Source organism: Sceloporus undulatus, chromosome 1 (genome assembly GCF_019175285.1).
Source record: "Sceloporus undulatus isolate JIND9_A2432 ecotype Alabama chromosome 1, SceUnd_v1.1, whole genome shotgun sequence".
NCBI lineage: Eukaryota > Metazoa > Chordata > Lepidosauria > Squamata > Phrynosomatidae > Sceloporus > Sceloporus undulatus.
In genome coordinates, this window is record NC_056522.1 from 146,408,166 (window position 1) to 146,429,141 (window position 20,976).

Sequence of the window (20,976 nt, forward strand, 5' to 3'; positions counted from 1 at the left end):
CATCTAAGCAGCGAACCTCATTTCTCTGATAGAAAGCACGTCCATCAGTGACAATGAATTATGTCTAGCATTTAAAGCTTCCAACTGATGTTGGTTATAACTCCTTTTCTGTTTATGCCTTTTGATAGTAAGTTAGTGGGATGTGGTGGCTCAGTGGTTAAGGTGCTGACACTGATGATTGCAAGGTTGGCAGGTCAGCAGTTCGAGGCCCAAGTTTTACGTGATGGAGTGAGCTCCCATCACTAGTCCCAGCTTCTGCGAACCTAACAATTCAAAAGCATGTAAAAGTGCAAGTAGATAAATAGTTATCACTTTGGTGGGAAGGTAACAGTGTTCTGTGCAGTCATGCTGGCCACATGACCACTGAACAGCACTGGCTCTTTGGCTTAGTAAGCGAGATGAGCACCACCCTCTACAGTCCATCAAGACCTTTAGCTCACTTTTTATATTTATTTTTATGTATTTATTTAATTTATATGCTGTCTTTCTCCCACAGTGGGACCCAAGGCAGCTTCCAAGAAGGATCAGCTAAGGGTCAGCTAAAAAATAATTTTAAAAACCTTAAAAACAATTTCATATTATATTAAATGAAATTATTTAAGAACCATACAAAAGTTAAGAAATAAAACATGCATCTCAGTAAGAACCTTCCCTTCTTATCCATTAAAAGCCTGCTTAAATAAAAATGCCTTTGACTGCCAGTGAAAGGAAGCTGGGAGGGGGCCAGCCCAGCTTCCCATGGAAGGGCGTTCCACAGGAGGGTGGGAACAGCCACAGATAAGGCTGTTTCTGATGTCCTCACCAAGTAAGTCTGTGGTTGTGATGGGACTGCGAGAAAGCCTTCCCCTGTAGATCTTAAAAGCTCTGGCATGATCATATTGGGAGATATGGCCTTTCAGATAGTCTAGACCTAAGCTGTATAGGGCTTTATATGTCATAACCAACATTTTGAATTGTTCCCAGAAATAAACTGATAGCCAGTGAAGCTGTTTTAACAAGGGAGTTATATGTTCCCTATAACTGGCCCCAGGAGCAGGTGCTGTTGGTGCAGTAGTTTTAGCTGAGCAAATGCAATCATTCCACTACAGAAACCTAGGCATCGAGGCTCAGTGTTGAGTCAAGGAGAACATCCAAGCTTCAGGACTGAGATTTCAGCGGAGAGCTTAACTCTATCCAGCATAGACAGAGTCCCTATTCCCTGATCTGCCTTTTGACTGACCAGGAGCACTTCTGACTTGTCTGGATTAAGTTTCAGTTTGTTTGCCCTCCTCCAGTCCATTATTGACAACAGACATTGGTTTGGTACATAGTTCAAAAACATGTTTTGGGGAATTAAATCCAGCAGATGGAGCCATATTCAAAAAACATATTCTGAAAAGGCAAGTAGAATTACCAAAATGTGTTATGCTTAGTGGCTGAGTTCAAACAGAATTGTCTAGTCTTACACAAAGCATTGGAGTAGAATTTAGAGACATAGGAGATCATCATATGGGTGACAGAACTTCCTTGTCCTGTCCTTTTCCCATTTGTATAGCATGATCACGAGAAGATTTTCATACGACATGGTGCTTATCCTGTCAGTGTCCCATCATTAAACTGTGATTGACCATGATTGCACAAAAGAATGATGTTGCACTAAGCCTGTCATTGTTCTATCAGTGAAGTGGAATTGTCGCATCCTTGCTCTTCATTTTGTATGAATGGAAGTACGCTTTAATGCAAGTCCACTTCACTGACAGGACAATGACAGAATCAGCACGGATGTATGAAAGTCTTTCATGCGATCTCTGTCCTGGATGGGATAAGGACGGATTTTGCTTCCGTCCTCCATCTGATAATCTCCACAACCGTGTTAATCTGGAATATGAGTATGCAAAGGGATCTTGTAGCAACTTTGAGAATAACTCTGTAGAAGTTGTAGCATAAGCTTTCATAGACTTGGTCTACTTCAGATGCTTCAGAGCACTGTAGCTCACTTTGGCATTGTATGCACACAGGGTCATCACCAGGGGGTGCAAACTGGTCTGAGTGACACTTCAGTGGGGGGTGGTATCACCCAGTGTGCTGGTGGGAAGGGATGCCTTCCATATCTGGTGGCTCTGCTATCCAGATAGGAAAGCAAGTCTTCTCTGCTGCCCAGCCAGCAGTTCTGCCAAACTCAGAGAGGCTGGGTGGTGGCAGGAGCTCAGTGCCCACTATCCACTCTTTTAACCCAGTTTGGGCCCAGGTGGGCAGCAGCTTAATGGTTAACCTTCTTTTACATCAGCCTTGATGAGAAGAGACAGAAAGAGAGCATTTGTAAGCTGTGTTGTCATTATTTGAACAATCTCAGTGTTTTAAGCACAAAACTGTGTATACCTGACTATCATCACTTTGTGCCTCCCAACAAAGTTACGACCCTGAAGAAGACAATATGTTTCACTTACATTAATTGATCTTTTGATGTGAGAGCAGGAATAGATCTAATTTATGTGATTGATGTTCGATATTGGATTTTAAAAAAACCACTTCTCCCCATCTATTTTGATGCACGATTCCTAATTCTTAAATGCTTATACTGTTAGGTGTTTTCTTTGGCAAATAAATGTTAAGAGATCATGCTAGTGTTTAACAAAGAGCAAGCTCCTTTTGAGAATGCAGCTTTATGATGTGGATTCCCAGTCTGCAGTTGGGAGTCTTTATGCCACTGTTTTTGTTTGTTTTCATACAGGGCACAGATACTGAAGTAGAGAGCGAGCTTGAAATCACTGAACGTCTTGGCTTGGCTTCTTCTGCAAGTGATACAGATATAGATGGTTTATCTAGCATTACAGCTATTTCTTCTGCAAGCAGGACATCAGGTAGGCCTAAATATTTCTTGGGCAGCTGTATTTTCTAAAAAATGTGAATAATAAAGATAGGAAAAACTTTAAGCTCTGGGTGATTCAAAGGTGTATCTGACTGTCTAACAGCAATTTGAGTAGGCATTGACTTTAATTGTAATAATTTAAAAATAAATGCTGGCTACAGATACTGTAATATCAGTGATCGAGGTTGGACTGGTGACCGTCTGGGAAAGGTAAACCTTACAGGGGTGATTTATGGTGCCTGATGACATCTGGAGGTGTGGTTTATTATATGTCTTTTGTGGAAGAGGTGAACATATTTGTCCATTTTAATGATGCTTTTTAAGAACGTTGTATTATTAAATTATTCAGATTGCCCACATACTACTAATCGGTAGGATTAACAAATGGTGTTTAATGAGAAGCATATGTAGGAGCTGTTCTGTATTTCTGTTGTAAGTCCTAGCAGCATCTTGTGCAGTGTGATCTGCCGTGCTTCTACTGTGTACTTCAAATAAATTATTCACAGAACAACATATGTCCTAAAAATAGGCATATGTTCATATGTAGCAATGGGACGGATATTAAATCTGGTTCTTTGAACTTCTGAGCTGCAATTTTTCACCATATTGCTCATGGCTGCTTCACATCCATTTCTGTAATAATTACGCCTTATGGTAGGCTTGAGGTTTTTAGACATTGACTGTTCTTCAAGCTACCAGATTGAAACTATCCCAATTGGTGCAGTATGTAGACACTGTTTGGGAAGCCTATTAAATTTGTAAGTTGTTATGACATGTCTTAAATTGTATGTTATGTTATGTTTAATGCTGACTGTCTAATGTGCCCTGCATAATCTAGAACAAATAAAATGAAAAGTTGCTGTGTTAACATGAAGGCTACAAATAGAACACAGGGATTATTGTGAATCAGGCTGAATTGGGAGTTAGCAATAGAGTTTCTGTCAACGTGATCTTGAGACACAGCCTATACATGAAAAAGTCAAAACTGATGATTGAAAGGATTAACTGAGGTTCATACTTCTTGCACAGTGACTCACATGTGTGCAGTAGTCATTCAAAACAGCTCTTGTCCTTCCTTCTAAACTTTCAGAAGCTCGGCCCAACTAGGGGCTGTTTTCATAGCAACTATTCTTGGTCACTTTGTCTGGAGGCAGAAAAGGCAAAGTGATACTAAATGTGCTATTAATAGTTGTAACAAATTAAAGTTGGCTTTATGTTATACAAAATATGAATAGTTCATAATTAATTCTAGATTTTGAAGAAAGCACGCAAATGATAATGGTGCTATTGGGACTTTGTAGTGGGGCTTTCGTCTTAATTCCAAATCATTATATATTAATAGTGGTGACAGCTGGTGTAATATCTGTTGTTTGAAATCATTCACATTAGGACTTGAATAAGCCTGAAATTCAGGAGCACCATTGCTTAGTGACTAGCCATTTTCAACCTTTTTATGCTTGGGGAGCTCTTGAAATAATTTTCAGGGATCAGGGAACCCCTACATAAAAATTATTATATCTTCAGCTCAGATTTTTTTTATTGCCCCCAGTCATGATTTCTCCTGGAACCCCTAGTAATGACTTCTTGCAGAACCAGGCGACCCTCATTGAAAAACTTTGGACTAGAGTATCGGTAGAAAAGAGGGAGACCCAACTTCACATCCCCTCTTAGCCATGAAGCTGTGACTTTGAGCCAGTAACTGCCTCTTAGAACTCAGATAAACTGAGAGCAAGTGTAGCAACATGTATGCTTTCTTGTGCTCCTTGGAGATAGGAGGGGATAAAGTTATAATAAACAATTCCAAAATTAAATAACCAATAATGTCTTCTTTGTCCTTTTCTTGAGCATGTTGCCACCATATTTGCAAACTTAGGCGCGTTACAGACCGCCCAGAAGGGGTGGTCTCACACTGCTGCCGGTTGCAGCGCAGAGGAGCCGCAGCAGCCAAACCGCGGGGCTCCTCCGCGCTGCAAATAAGAAGCGCCAAAATGGTGCTTCTCTTTGCGGCATGGATATGATGCCGCGAGGTGCCAATGGCGCACTCGCAGCATCATAAGCGCCGTGCGACATGCAGACACAGCGCATCCGCTACGTAAAGATGGGCGGCCCCCGTGTGGAACGGGCACCACCATTTTGTACAGACTGGGTCCATACAGTATTAGGGTTAGGGGTGTCTGAAAGGGATGCCCCTTTCCAATCCTAATACGGACCCAGTCCATACTTTATGCCCATTTGTAACGGGCCTTAGTTGCAGCTACAAAGGTAGAAATGTAGGTATGTGGTAGAGATGCAATGTATAATGTTGCAGGAGCTGTTAGCATTACGATAGTGATGGATACTCTTTAGCTATATAAGAAAAATATCCCTAACCTGATTTGTCTGCATCATCAGATCTGTCAAAAGACCCGGAGGAATAATAGCTGCTGATTTACAATACCTCTTTTTGTGCTATAGCCTCAGAAGAAAGAAGCAATTATCACTCCCCCTTTTGTGATTCGGTGTTTATTTTCAATTAATTAAACTTTCCTGTTTCATTTGTATGTGTATCTGTATTAAGTGATCTTCTTTGCATAAAGAAAAAATAATGTATTAATTCTCCCTGGGTGGTCAATTTTTTTAAAAAAAAAGATGAATCACTTTTTAATGTAGTACAGGCTTAACTTGTATAGAAGAGTTGTACTTTTAGTAAAGCTACTTATGCACTTAGTAATTGGTTTTAATCTTTGAAGATTACGTCAGTTCCTTTGCCATCCTCCTGGCTACACTAAGAAATGAAATCTTTTGTAGAGATTTAATCTGTTGATCTGTTCACACACACCTTTCTGAGCCAGCTCTAATTTGTGGTTTGGGAATTTTTCAGTCTGTATTTTCCATCTATCTAGATAGTGAAAACGCCTCTATTGATTTTAGTTGAGATAAATTAATAAGACCTGAAATCAAAGACCCCATTTCCAAACATATTGAGGTTTTCATTTCATAGGATTTAAAAAGAATTCAGTCATTCTCCTGTGTTGTATGACTTAGTTCAGCTGCTTTAGTGTTTACTTCTCTTCTCTGCTTTGATAGACTGTTATCAGAATAACTGAACTGCCACTTGGAGTATAACAGTTATTCCAAACAAGAATAGAGAGAAGAAATAGTTTTATACTTTCTAAATCCTTTCCACAGATGCATCGGCCTGGTCTGGATCAGTGGATGGTACCTCATATTTACGAAAAAGCAAAAAAGGGGAGATGAGAATGTCTATGCCAATGACCCTGGCTTTTTGCTCTTTGGCACTGCTGTGGCTGAGAGAATCAATAACATTATCAGATCTCTTGAGGTAAGCAGAAATTTAATGAATTATCTTGGTTTTAAAACTTTACTTTCAGTTTTGAATTTAATTATAGCCTTTTGTCCTTGGGGTGTATTGTTCAAGACTTGCCACATTTTTTTATATGAGTTGTGAATAAGTAGAATTACTCATTTATAATAGTAATAGGCCATAGCATTCACTTGGTGGATTAAAATCACAGATAGAAACAACAAACATTACAACACTATAATTAAAACTCATACAATAGATTAAAAGAAAACTTGCACTACGTGAATTTGTGAAGTGTATTGTCAGTGTGAGTCAGCTCCAGTGTATTGTAGGATGTAAAATGTTTCATGTGTAATGGAATTGTTGTTTCCACAGAATTACATGTGTTCCACCTGAACATCCATGGCCTAAAACCAGAAGGTGTAATAAATTCAATGCAGGAAATTTTTATTTTCTGTGAATGGAGCCATCCTATTCACAACCAGATCGTGTCAATTCTGCTTACCTGCAATATGGGATTCTTTTTGTCCTAGCATTCATTGCCTGGGACAAGAAAATTCCTCAGTGTCAAAAAATTAGTTTATTTCTTTGGATAGGTGTTTATTTGTTTTAGGTCAGATATGTTTTTGTTTATAAAAGAGAACAGTACATAATAAGTGGCTGAAATTTGGGGACGCTGCCTACAACCTCCCAGCTTTCAATATCATACAGTACCTACACTGTAGATATATTTCTCTCTCTCTCTGCATCACAACATGCTGTGAGGAACTAATTGTTCTGTCTTAACATGGGAAGGTTAAACTAGCAGCAAAATGATGTTGGCAGTCTCCAGTAATCTCAAAATGTCCAGTGGAATAAAAGTATTTTAACTGGTCTATGAAAGGAAATCTGGGCAGAACATATACTAAAATCTTGGAAAAAGAGCATTGTGCAGTGATATAGATCCTTTCTTTCTTTCCTTCTTTCTTTTCTCATAGGCTAGTAATGGATGGTCACATTCCTTATCTAAATGCTTATGAAGATTTCCCAGAAGAGATGAAGGTATATGGGGCTGACTTCAGGATCTTTCTTGTACAGGTGACTTTTAGTTATTCATCTTATATAAAAATGTTTATACAGTATGCTTAGGTTTATGAGTAAATGAGATATCCTTTACAGATTTTACTGGTAGTTATTTAGAAATCTTTCTCTGCTTATTACTTACTTTAAGAATTTAGGTTTTGTTCAGTAATTTGCATACATTTGCCAAAAACCAGAGGGCAAGGACCTGGCTATGTGGTTTTGTTCATACACAGTTCTCTACCATAATGGACCATACTGATGATCCTCATTTGCAAGACCAGTTTGGAAGAAAGCCAGATATGTCATCTGAAGTCCAATATCACATCCAAAGGCAGACAGAAGGAGAATATTAGCAAGAGGATGTTTTCATTGTGGAAGAAATGAAGGTCCCACTTGAACTGGTGTAGCTTAAGTTGTTTCCTATGTTGTATCTGGGTCAGCAGGGATCATCTTCTGTTTTTTGTGTTTGACTGTATTGTATTTCAATTTGTAAAGTGCATGCAATCCCAGTTTTTCTTTGGGGGGGGGGGGTGAGGTGCAAATAATGTCATTATTAATAATAGTAATTATCCAGGCTTTGGTCATCCCGCCACCATGGCACTGGAAAGTAGGTGCTTCCTCCTTACTTTGCCATCCACAGGGATGTCCACATCATTGGTTGCCCCAGCTGAAAATTGTAGCTATGACCTAGATTAGGAATCATCAGTGACTTCGGTAAGGAAATCAACAACAACAGCTTGTATTTGGGGGACACTGTTTAGCAATCTCCATGACCAGGTTCCTTTCTTCTAGCAAAGTTTACCAGGTAAACTTTGGTTGGAAAAGGCCATCAAGTGCCCATGGCCCTTATCACACGTGAAATTGGAACTCCAATCCAAAGCCATTCTGAAGGGAAGGAGAAGCAGAGTCAATTCGAATCCAAGGTAATTCACATGATTAATTATGATGCGTGAAGAGCGAAATTGTGGTCATTCCTGAGGCAAAGCGGAGCGAGTGCAAAATAAATTATCACACCAGTACATACCATGCGGATTCAACGATTTGAATTGGCACCCTTGCGCATTCTCAGTGGGGCTCTGAACACATTGAGAACTTTTATGCTTCTGGGGTGAAGAAGGGGGCCACTTCCTGTTTCATGTTTCACGTGAATGCTAGCATCACATGAATTCCCTGTTTCACGTGAATACTAGCCTCACGTGAATCGTTCCTATCATCCCTCCCAGCCACATCTGATTGCAACCTCCATTCTTTCAATCCCTATTATTATTAATAATAAAAATTCTTTCCTGCCTCGCTTCAAGGCTTGAAGTAGGGTACCCATAGGAAAACAAGGCACTGCAAAATAAGATTATTATTATTATTATTATTATTATTATTATTATTATTATTATTATTTTGCACTGCCTTGTTCTCTTTTGGGTACCCTGCCTCTAGCCTCACGTGAATCATTCCTGTCATCCCTCCCAGCCACATCCGAATGCAGCCTCCGTTCTTGCCATCCCTCCTGGACACATCTGAATGCAGCCTCCGTTCTTGAAGGAGTACCGGAAGCAAATGGAGCAAAATTGCAGTACCGCATCATGGAAAATGTAGCACCTTGGAGGTTGTGGGGGGGCTGTACCAGGACCGAAGCAAAGTTGCATTCCACACCAACACCAATTTGAATTGGATTTGAATTGACCTTGGAGAAAGATTTGTGAATTTGCTAGTTCACCGAATTCATCTACATCAGGAATGACTTTGGACTGATTTAGGATCGGGCTTGGAATGACTCCCTATAGAAAGCAATCACGTGTGATAATCTATGACATAATAACGTGAATTTGCATGGTTGGGCCTGGAGTGGCTTCGGATTGGAGTTGCAAAACTGTTGTGTGATAAGGGCCAATGTGTTGTAATAATATCCATGACCAAACATCAGTGGTATAAACCCCCCACTCCTCAACCTGATGAAATGCATTTTACAGGTCACAGTGTTCAGCTCTCCAGCATCACCACTGCACCAGCTGCTTATTAGGCCTATAAAGACACTTGAAGAAGCAATGGTGAGGAAAAAGACTACAATCCCATAAACTCTACTGCCATTACTCTTGTCACAGTAGCAATTTCCACACTTTTAGGCGCTTGCACTAAACACTTGCACTAGTGCACTTGCAGAAACAGAGACAACAGCCCTGAAGTGGGAAGTCTCTCTTGCTACTGTTGTTGTTGTTCTTGTTTGTTTGTTTTACTAAAAGTGTGTTGCAACTCATTGATGAGGTGATCAAAATCCTTGGTGTCATTGTTGGTGTAAAGACATTTCCAAAGAAAGAATTACCTTATGCAGACTGCACTGGATTATGGGCAATGACCTTGTAGAGATTCTGTATGTCTTAGACGTCTACTTGTAAAACCGATTAGATTAATAGGTACAAGAGATAGGTCTTCTCAGTGGTGGCCTGATTCTGGATCTTTCTCCCATGTGAGAGGTGCATGATCCCATTGAAAAATGATATCCAGAGGGCTTGGGAAACTTGTCTGTGGTCAGCTTGTGTGTATTGCTTCTGATTTGAAATTGTGTTAGGCTTATGCTGGTAGCTACTGGCCTATGAATGGTTCTAGCTGCTGCTTTAAATGTTTGTTTTATTGAAAAATGATATTGTATTTTATTGTAGTGTGAAGGCGTTGTGCTAAAAAGTGTCCTGGAAATATTTAAACTAGAGATGACCGAGTTGTGGCCAGTGGGCCACTTACAGCCTTCATGCACAGGCCAGTGGGGGCCCCTTCCAATTCATTTTTTTTAGTGAATAAATAAAAGAACCAACTGTCATTGGCATGGATGAATAGCAGGTCCTGGAACTTTAAGGAGAGAGAGAAATATCAAAAGATGACAGCAACCTGTTGGTCACTACCAAGCAAGGTTTTTTTTAGTTACAAAGGTCCAAAACACACTGCAGAAATAATCCAGTTTGAGAGTGCCTTAATTGACCTGGCTCAGTGCTAGAGAATCCAAGGAACTGTAGTTTATTGTGGCACCAAAGCTCTCTGACAGAAAAGGATAAATGTCTCACAAAACTACAGTTCCCAGAATTCCCTAGCATTGAGCTAGGGCAGTTAAAGTGGGCTCAAACTAGATTATTTCTGCAATGTGTTTTGGATCAAAGAAAATCTTTCATTAGTTCTTTAAAATGTATTTTACAATAATATTATTGCTTATCCATCAAATAAGTACCATTAAAAAAAACCCCCACTGAAATGTTATATGAATAATCCCACAAATGTTATATTTAGAGATAAGATAACAATGGAATGGACCAAATGATTTTTAAACATTGTAACTTCTCCCCCACTGCTCCCTGCAAACCAACCCAGTGTAAAGTTCTAGAAATTCAAAATTAACCATTTCCCCTTTCACCTTGCAGGAGCGATGTTTCCACAGCCAAGGTGATTTATGCCTTGGAAACCATGCTCTGTCTTGTAGTGCTAGCACTCAGAGCTGAAGGTACTGCCAAATGGCACACTGGTGATGACATTATTCTTCTTTTAAGCAAGCTGTTCTCTTTGAGGGGAAAAAAACACAAAGAGTAACAATTATGACCTCTGTGTTGTGTATGCAATAATAAATTAGTAACTAGGCATTCTATATAGATGGGTGGAGTGATGTTGAAGTTGCTCCAAGTTAATAACATTTATTCCGTGTTCATATAATTAAGTTCATGTGCCCCTTGAGAGAATCATCCTCCCTCTCTTCATTTTGTCATTGCCCACTAGTTCTCAGATATTAGTGAGAGACATCAAGTTTGCTACCGTCACTTCTACTGCAGACAGCTTTTCCCACATACTAAAGAAAGTAAGTACTGTTATGGTCTCATGCATAAGCCGAGAGCAGCCTTTGGGGCCAAAAGTATGGATTTTAATATGACCCATGGATAAGTCGAGGGTACAACATAGGGGCATCTAACAAAGGATATAACAGATGAAGCAAAGGAAAGCAATACCAGCAGGCATCACTGTTTGTGCTCACACTAAAGGCTGGATGACAGAACAGAGGTGTGTCAGTGCTTTCAGGACAGATTATGCTCTTGTCTTTCACCAAGGGATGGATCCCCCGTTTTGTTTTGTTTTTAGAGTCAAAGTACAGTCCTTATATTGATTCATTGATAAGTTGACTCATCAGGTTTTTTGGGTCAATTTTTTAACTAAAATTTCTAGATTTATACATGGGTATATACAGTAACCGAGGCTGGTTACAAACTGGCACTTTAGTGCGTGACGAGCACGCACTAGGGTTACAAAAGGGCGGTGCTTCCGCACCGCCCTCACCCTAGTGCGTGCTCGTCACGCACTAAACGGCGGTGGCCCTTCCATACGGCCGCCGCCGTGAGGATGTCACGGCCACGCCGCCTCTAGACTTGGCGACGCGGACGTGATGTCCTTGCTCCGCGCCAGGGCGCTTAGTGCGCCCTGAACTCAGAGCTCCTTCCTGGTTTAGTCCGCTGGGCGCAGCCTTCTACCACTCAAGCCACTACGCCATGTTGCCTCCAACATATGTCTGTGTTGATTAGACATATTCTAAGCAGCTCTAAATTTTGATTAACACATTTTGGCTTCTGTTTATTTTATATTTACTAACCCAAACAGCATTTAAAGCTATTTCCACTTTTGATAATATAAAAGGTATATCATTCAGTTTTTCCAGCCTTGTGTCCTCCAACTGAGAATTGAAATAGCCTGAAAATATTAATTATATTACAAATCAACTTGGTATTCATTAATCTCAGTGTTTCGCATGCATATCATGTCTTGAAAGTAATTTCCACCATCCATGTTTGCACCTTAAGCTGCTTCAGCTGCAGGCTGGAAGCTGTAGAGTAAAAATTTAAAAGCATTTGATAGCACTACCTTAAATGTTCTTGAATTGCTCCTGTTTGGAAATAGAATAGTTGCGACAGCTTAATAATTAGCTGTCATTTCTTCAGGGTGCCTCACCCTTTCATGTCTGATGATAAACCCTTCCTTGGTGGCATTCAGTTTTGGCTATCTCACTGAAGAAAAGAAAAATCTTCTCACTAGATGGGCTGGGAAGGATCTACAAGATCAGAAGACCATTCTGTAACTCCTGTACTTTAGGCTGGGGTTTTTTAGTCCTCCAGATTTTGTTTAAAAATCTATAGAGGTATATCTACAATTTAGACATTCTACAGTATTGTCACCAACATAAATGTAAAGATGCCAGCCACAGATGCTGGCGAAATGTCAGGAAGAAACTCTTCTAAAACATGGCCACATAGCCCGAAAAATGCACACAAAAAAACAAATGTAAAGAGTTTTCCCAAATTTCAGCTACTTATATATACAGTAGGAGATGTTTCCCATAAAGAGCAACAAAATATCTAGGCAAAAATGTCCTAGCAAGTCTATTGACTTTTGCCATTGCCTTGTTCCAGGAAAAGAAAGGGGGACAAAAATGCCTCATGCCATTTTACAATCAACTATGAAGGGAGGAAGCAGAAATGCTGTGCTCTGGTTGTCAATGAGTTTGTTCCATTTAGGACAAACTGAAATTCCTTCAATTGGAGGGACCATTGGAATTTATTGAGATCTGTAAATTCCATCTACATTAGAATGATATATTTTAAGACACAGTACATACATTGTTGTTGTGTGCCTCCAAGTCATTTTTGACTTATGGCAGTGCTTCTCAATTATTTTCTGTCATGCCCCCCCTAGGAAGAAGAAAACATTTCGCGCCCCCCGCACGACTATAAATAGTATCATTTGTCTATAAAATTGTTATAAGTACACCTCTGCATAACACTGTATCCTGAGCCTCGCATCCCCCTTTACGGAGCCTCGCGCCCCCCCCCTGGGGGGCCCGCCCCACTATTTGAGAAGCACTGACTTATGGCAACCCTAAGTCTGTACAATATAATGAACAGATCGTGTCAAGAAAATCCCATGATAGATTTGCCTTAGGGTTGCCATAAGTTGGAAATGACTTGAAGGCACAACAACAACAGTGAACAGATCTTGCCAAGAAACCCCTGTGATAAGTTTCCCTTACGGTCGCCGTAAGTTGGAAATGATTTGAAGGCTCACAGCAATAATGAACTACATCAAATTTCATGTTGAAATCCATGTTGGTTTTAAATTTAATCTATGTTGAATTTGAATAAGCTTTAAAAATGGACACTAGTAAAACACTGGATTCATCTGTGGGTATACTGGGGTGGTTGTACCTCACATCCTATTATTGTGCTTTCCCATACTTTCTCTTGCAACCAATTGCCCTCAAAAGTTGGTGACTGTGTTGACCTTAGAAGCTTCTCCCCTCGGTTCCTAATTGTGCTGCTTGTGGTCCTCCCTTTCAGTCCACTTTCCATTACTTGTTCCTGCATGCATCGGTTGGACTGGATAGCCCTCGAGGTCTCTTCCAACGATTCTATGATTCTAAGTCACACTCTCTCTGTCTCAGGGGAAGGCAAGGGCAAACCTCCTGTGAACAAATCTTGCCAAGAAAACCCAATTATATGTTCATCTTAGGGTCACGATAAGTTGGAAACAACTTGAAGGCACACACCACACACACATACACCTAGTAGCCCAGGTTGGCTTCTCAGAATATAGTATCATCTTCCTCTTCATGGCTGGGCCACTGCTCTGTAGTTCACTGCTCAGTTTTGCCTCCTGCATTTCTTGGTATCATTCAAGTCAAGCCATATTTTGTATTCCTGATATTTAAGAGACACTCTCTCCCAATAAGTTTCTTTCCTTCCCCCCTCAAAATCAGATTAAATCCAGCAAGTCTAAGAATCAGTTTTGTAAAAGCTGATTATCTGTGTCATGGTTAATTTCCGGTTTATACTGTACTCATGTCACAACCTAGTTGCACATCACTTATTATCTTGTAGTTGGGCAGCGAATTACGTGAACACCGTATATGATATACAACCAAGCAGTCTATTTTAGATTCAGTTTTTTAAAAATATCTAATGTTTTCTCAGTAATATACTGCTTCTTATTTGCATTTGTCCCAAATTGTAATACAACTAAAAGATATATGAGTTTTGACCAGTCCTATTTACCTGTCATTTCTATATGAAATATGTAAGGCAGAGAACTTGAGTCCCATTGCTGCCTCAAATAGCAACCTCCTTGTCTGTCTGGTTAGCATTTGGGGGCTTGAACCTCTTCTGTTCATTCACATTTTTAAAAATATCTACCAGGGATAATGAAATTAGCAGGTGGATCTGTAGCATCTTGGTTTTCTCTCTTTGGAAACCACTTCAGAAATAACAATAAGCATGGGTGAGGCTCTTTAAAAAGAACTGAGGAGGAAGTTCATTTCTGACATTTATTGTAATCAGGTCTATCACAGGAGTTTGCTGTTGTGTAACAGAAACTCTGGCTTGCCCTTACCTGTTCAAGCATTGCTTAACAGAGAAGGAAAATGGGCTTACTGAAATGTTGGTCAAATTCAAACTAAATATGTCTTTTAAAAAATATTTTGTGTGGGAAATGAGTGAGAGAAAAATGCTGGGTTAGGGTGTCAAAACAGTTGTGGCTCCATATGCTCTGTGAATGCATATTTCTAGTATGATAATGTTGTTTGTCCTGAATTCTCTCATATGCTATGACTGCTCTGTTCTGCCAAGGAATCAAATTTATGTTAAAATATTTAATCCTGGTAGAACAGAACTCGTATGTCATTCTGTGGAAAACGTAGAACTGCCTTTTTGAATAGATAATGTATAGCAGATTTTGCGTACAGGATGGATTTTGTAAATTACAATGGGCTGTTGGTATCCACTGGGGTTTGGTTCCAGGACCCCTCACGGATACCAAAATCTGTGGATGCTCAAGTCCCATTATGTACATATACATGTAGTAAAATGTTGTCCCTTATATAAAATGGCAAAATTAAGGTTTGCGATTTGGAATTTTTAAAAATATATATTTTCAAGCTGTGGATGATTGAATTCATGGATATGGAGGGCAGACTGGGTATATGAATATTTAGAAAAATAGAGGAAAATATGATCACACATAATATATGTGAATTGAATTTGATGGCCTGTTGGTGTCTTCCAGCTCTTGTTATTCATGAGACATGCTAATCAAGGTGTATCATCTACTCCAAGCTAAAATAAAGGTGGATAAAGAGTGGAGAGGCCAGCTGTCAACCACTAAGTCCTACTGTCCAGCATCACTTAGCTGCTGCCCAAGAACCAACCTTTTAAAATATAATTTTCTTTTTCTTAAACTAAACTTAGGCCTATATGGCCAATACTTTGTTTCTTCAAAGATTTTGATTTTATTGATACTGCCCATCTTGATTATTTCTGGTATTGTGGGAATCTTGGGATTTTTCTTGTTAGTATCTTGTTGGCTGTTAAATTATTTATGAATTGTTTATTCCTTGGAACAAGTCAGGCTATTAAGCAGCCTTTTGAGTTAAGGCTGTAGGCGTTTCACCCACATATTTGTTCTTTTTGGCCATTTGTTATCCTTTAGTAATCCAAGGCACACCCTCTCTTGTTACATCACTAAGAACGTGTGCTTCACAGGTATTAGGATTAGAAGTTATGTGTCCACCCTTTGCATTATTGCTCTGTATTTCCTAAATGAGCTTTGCCTTCTCTGTACCTCTTGCTGTTTTAAAGAAAGTTAACAAAGCTAGGGGTGGTGGTGGTAATTTTTTTTCACCATTGAGATGAATGTGGGATGAATGTGGTACAAATTCTTATTTTTTAAGATAGTGATAAAAGTTACTAGTGACTTAAAATGTGGTAGTGACGATTTTCCATGCATTGTGACTTCCTCTTGCCCTTTTCATTTCTGCATATATATAGTGTATGCATTATACAGTGGTCCCTCCACATTTGCTGGGGTTAGAGGTGAAGGACCTCTGTGAATGTGGAAAAAGCACAATTTAAAATAACCACTACTTTTACATGAGAGGACGCCTCGATAGGAATCTCCAGGTCCTCTAGTACAACTCTATGGTCAACATCTGTCAGAAGTTGATCATAGAATCATGCTGGAGGACCTACAAGGCTTTCTCTGCGTTTTCTCTAGGAACATCTAGGTTCTCTAGCACAACTCTATGATCAACCTATGCCAGAGTTGCACTGGAGGACCTAGAGATTCCTAGAGTGAACATATTAATTAAAACTGCAAATAATCAAATTTGCAGAAATCAAAACCACAAATATGGAGGGACAATTGTATTCCATATATGCTTCAGAGGGGATCTCTGAGCCTCTGGAACAGATTCATAGGCCATGCAGTGCAGGGGTTAGAGTCTGCTTGTAGTACCCAGATTCACGTGTGTACTAGTAGTTTACTAGTACAGTCGGCCCTTCTTATACACGGATTTCTTATACACTGATACAAGCATCTACGGTTTGAAAATGTTGAAAATGTTCCACCCAAAAAAGTATAAATTTCAAATATCAAACCTTGATTTTCCATTTTTTATAAGGGACACCATTTTGCTATGTCATTATATTTAATGGGACCTGAGCATCCATGGATTTTGTTATCCACGGGGGGATCTTGGAACCAAGCCGCAGAGTATAACAAGGGTTCACTGTAGTTTCTATTCATGGACAGATGGACAGCACTGGATGCAACTTTTCAGAACAGCACAGGTTCTCTAGTCTCCTCTTGGAGGGAAAGATGTTCAATGTTAATTAGGATATGATGATACAGGTTGAGTCTCCCTTATCTGAAATGCTTACAACCAGAGATATTTGGGATTTCAGTTTTTTTTAAATGGAATATTTGTATTTGCATATATGTATATAATGAGATGAGAGCCAGTGTGGCATAGTGGTTTCAGCATTGGACTATGACTCTGGAGACTGGGGTTCAGTTCCCCACTTGGCCATGGAAACCCCCTGGGTCAGTCACACTCAGCCCCAGAAAACACTGTGATAGGTTCATGTTAGGGTCACCATAGGTTGGACACAACAACAAAAATAATGAGATCCCTTGCAGATGGGACCCAAGTCTAAACACAAAATTTATTTTTGTTTTGTATGGACTTTACACACATAGTCTGAAAGTAATTTTATACAATATTTTATATACTTTTATGCATGAAACCAAGTTTGTGTACACTGAACCACCAGAAAGCAAAGGTGTCACTATCTCATGAAAAAAGTTTTGATTTTTGGAATTGTTTGGATTTCAGAATTCTGTACATTATTATTATTATTATTATTGGCATGTTGCTTTTATCTTTGTGCTGGGGTATTACAGAGAAAATGGAGCCCTAAAGTATATAATATTGATGATATTTCTAATATTGTTCCTTTTTTTGTGAACATTTTATTAGGAATATAAAACAAGATTAAAAACAAAACAAATGCAAGCCTTGTAAAACCAGTGAATAATGTTCTACTGCACAAAATTATATTGAAGGTGTGCCCTACTTCTGTTTCTTTTTTTCCTAGTGGGTTGTAGGTGGTATGGTAGAGCTATCGTTGTTTGGGTGTGCACCCTCATTTATCTTCTGTCATTGTCATTGCTGGTCAACCAAGTTTTTGAAGCACTACAAAAATCTGTTTTTGTCAGACCTGTTTGACTAGAGTCAATAGAAGGACAGGAGGAAAAAAGTGAATACATACCAAAGGAAACAGTGTCTGTAGCATTTTCCCCCTGGAGAGGTGAAGATGTGTGTACACTCTGTTTTTCTGTCTTGCTTATTTCATGGACAAAGTGTAAGGCAATGAAAAGTAAGATATATGCCTTTTTGTTTGGAACTCACATTTCTGCACTATGTTACATCTTTTTCTTCCCAGAATGGATTTATGCACCAAATACATATAAACATTTCCAGAAAAGGGCTATAACATTCAGTAAAGGATAGCTTTGTCAGTATCATCCATGCTCTAGTAATACCCAGGTTAACTTATTGCAATGTGTTGTATATGAAATCTCTTTGAAAAACTGCTTGGAAACTTCTGTTGGTCCAAATACTGCTGTTATATTGTTAACTGAAACCCGCTGAATGAATGGATCTTGCCAGTTTTAAAGTAACTTCACTGGGTGCCATTCGCTTTCTAAGCACAATTCAAAATCCTTCTCCTCTCTAAGGTCCTTGATGGAGACCAGATTTCTGGGTCACAGTTCTCCATATGAACCAGTCGCTAAGAAGATTGTCTGAGACTGTTCTTCAGTACACCAGCCGTCATAGATTAGATGATTTGTAAAACAGGGAAATGCATTGGATGCTGAACTCAAGTATTATACTTAATTAACCAGGGTTTTAAAATGCCTACATGTGGATACCAATGCCTTGCTGCTTTTAAACAGGAGCTTGGCCACTGGCCCCCGACTCTGGGGGTTGTGACCCAAAAACTAAAATGTCCAAGCTTTACCTTTCATTATTTTATACTTGCACTTTTTGTAAGATGTTCATAGATTGTATTTTTGCATTAAAAACATTCTTAACCTTTTAAGCTGCCTTGGGAAGCTTTTAAACTGAAAGGCAAGGTACAAATCTTTCACCTGCTATTATAACCATGATTCCCTCCCTTCTTTAAAAATCTCATTAAGGTAGAAATTGATAGAGACAACTTTTCATAAGAACTTAGAATGTTAAAAGAAGATACCTTGTTAGAAAGAAGTCATATGCTTGAAAGGAAAACACAGCTTTTTGGAAAAGTTAAGGGAGTATTGAAAATTAGTCCCTTTCACTGGGCAAATAGCTTTTAAAGGTCCGATGATTTGGCTACCTTATGGTACAGAGGCATAGAAAGCAGGTACAGTAATACTTTTTTTCCTGGAGCCACTGTGTATTTCCTATTTGTTTTATTCAGCTTCTTTTGTAAGGGCATTCCAGAGGATGGGAGCAGCCACTGAGAAAGCTCTCTCTCTCTCTCATGTCCTTACCAGTCGAGCCTGCAATGGGGGTGGGACTGAGAGAAAGCCTTCTCCTGAGGATCTTAGGGCTCTAGCAGGTTCATATGGGGAGATACAAATAGTCTGGACCTAAGCTGTGTAGGGCTTTATAGGTCATGACCAGCACTTTGAATTGTGCCCAGAAATGTACCGGTAGCCAGTAAAGCTGTTTCAGCAAGGGCCTTATATGATCCCTATAAGTGGCCCCAGTCAGCATTCTCACTGCGGTGTTTTGCACCCGCTGAAGTTTCCAAACAGTTTCCAAAGGGAAATGCACTCCTGGCCGCTTCTGAAACTTGGGCACATCCAGGCTGACAGTTGAGTATAGGAGAACACCTAAGCTGTGAGAGCCTGAGATTTCAGGGGGAGTGTAACCCATCCAGCACAGGCAGAGTCCCTGTTCCCTGATCTGCCTATGACTGACCAGGAGCACCCTTGTCTTTTCTGGATTAAACTTCAATTTGTTTACCCTCATCCAGTCCATTACTGACAGCAGACACTGATTCAGTACAGAGACAGCTTCCTTGGAATGAGATGAAAAGGAGAGATAGAGTTAGGCATCATCTGCATACTGATGACACCGCACCTCAAAACTCTGGATGACCTCTCCCAGCAGCTTCATATAGATGTTAAATAACATGGGGGGCAGAACCAAACATTGAGGAACCCTACAGGCCAGTGGCCAAGGAGTCCCCAAAGAGTCTCCCAATACCATTTTCTGAGTTCAGATCTCCAAGAAAGACCCTCTCTCTCTCTCTTTCTCTCTCTCTCTCTCTGGCTTTGCTTTGCAAACGAAGATTCAGGAAGGACTCATCCCGCGCTTTGTACAAGCGCGTTGGTGACTAAAAAGGCCAATTCGAGATTAGCAGATCCAGTTGCAGAAAGCACAGCAGAAAGTCTCCTTGGATGATGTTTCCAGGTTGCGGAAACCATTGCATAATAGTGCCCCTAAGTCCCATCCCAGAGAGGCTGCACAGAAGGATACCATGGTCAATGGTATCGAAAGCTGCCAAGAGATCCAGAAGGCTGCTCTGGCCCTAGTCGGGCCTTCTGGGCCATCTGCTTCAGCTCAATATCACCAGATAAAAACAATCCAAAGATGAAAATCAAACTATTCTAAGAACTTTTAAAAACAGTCTAAAATTAGTCTGTAATAATAATTAGGAATGAATCCAAATGGACCTTCCATTAATTGTGGCAAGTAGTGAAATTCATCACTAAGAATGGGGAGGAATCTTTAGCACTAGTAATGATGGTGATGGTCATTTTTAAAAAAAATTGTTTTGCTACTCCAAGCTGTTATTGTACACAGTAGTGGAAAAAGCAGCACACCCCTCTCAGTAGCCTGACTGCCATTTCCTCTCATGATAAAAGTCCCATCATTTTGAGGAATTGGAGAGATAACAGCAATTGCCAGTGTTTGCTACTGTATATTTGTGGTGGACAACATCCCCTCCCATGTCCTGCCTGGAATGGTACTTCATCTAGGGATGTGTGGGGAAAGGAAATTATGACAAAGGCTGCCCAAATTGTTGTTGTTACAGTACATTCATTGGGGTCCTGTGTCCCAGTCCCAGCAAATGTGGAGGGAAGAGTGTTTATCTCATTAAAAGGGCCTGTGTATGGTGTAATTCAAGTTTGTTTTTGCATAGGTTGCATCCTACTTCATAATCAACACCTGGGCAAAAATGGGATATATATGATAGTAGCAGGCCAAAGTAACAAGAGGAAATTAAGAAAGGAATTTTTATTTGATTTGTACTTTTACATGTGGCATATTGAGGAACAATGTCATTTGCTTCATGTACCAATTTTGCCATTAATTCTGCATGTGGCAAAGTAGCATTGTCAGTTCTCTTACATAACTGGCAAC

General features: G+C 39.8%; 1 protein-coding gene across 1 annotated transcript in view; it reads left to right on the forward strand.

The window, feature by feature from the left end:
• TAF1B (TATA-box binding protein associated factor, RNA polymerase I subunit B) overlaps nucleotides 1–20,976 on the forward strand; it is a 57,850-nt gene that overhangs the window by 20,906 nt on the left and 15,968 nt on the right. The window contains 3 exon segments of the mRNA XM_042461948.1: nucleotides 2,711–2,840; nucleotides 6,017–6,170; nucleotides 7,130–7,229. Coding sequence (XP_042317882.1) covers nucleotides 2,711–2,840; nucleotides 6,017–6,170; nucleotides 7,130–7,229 — 384 coding nt within the window.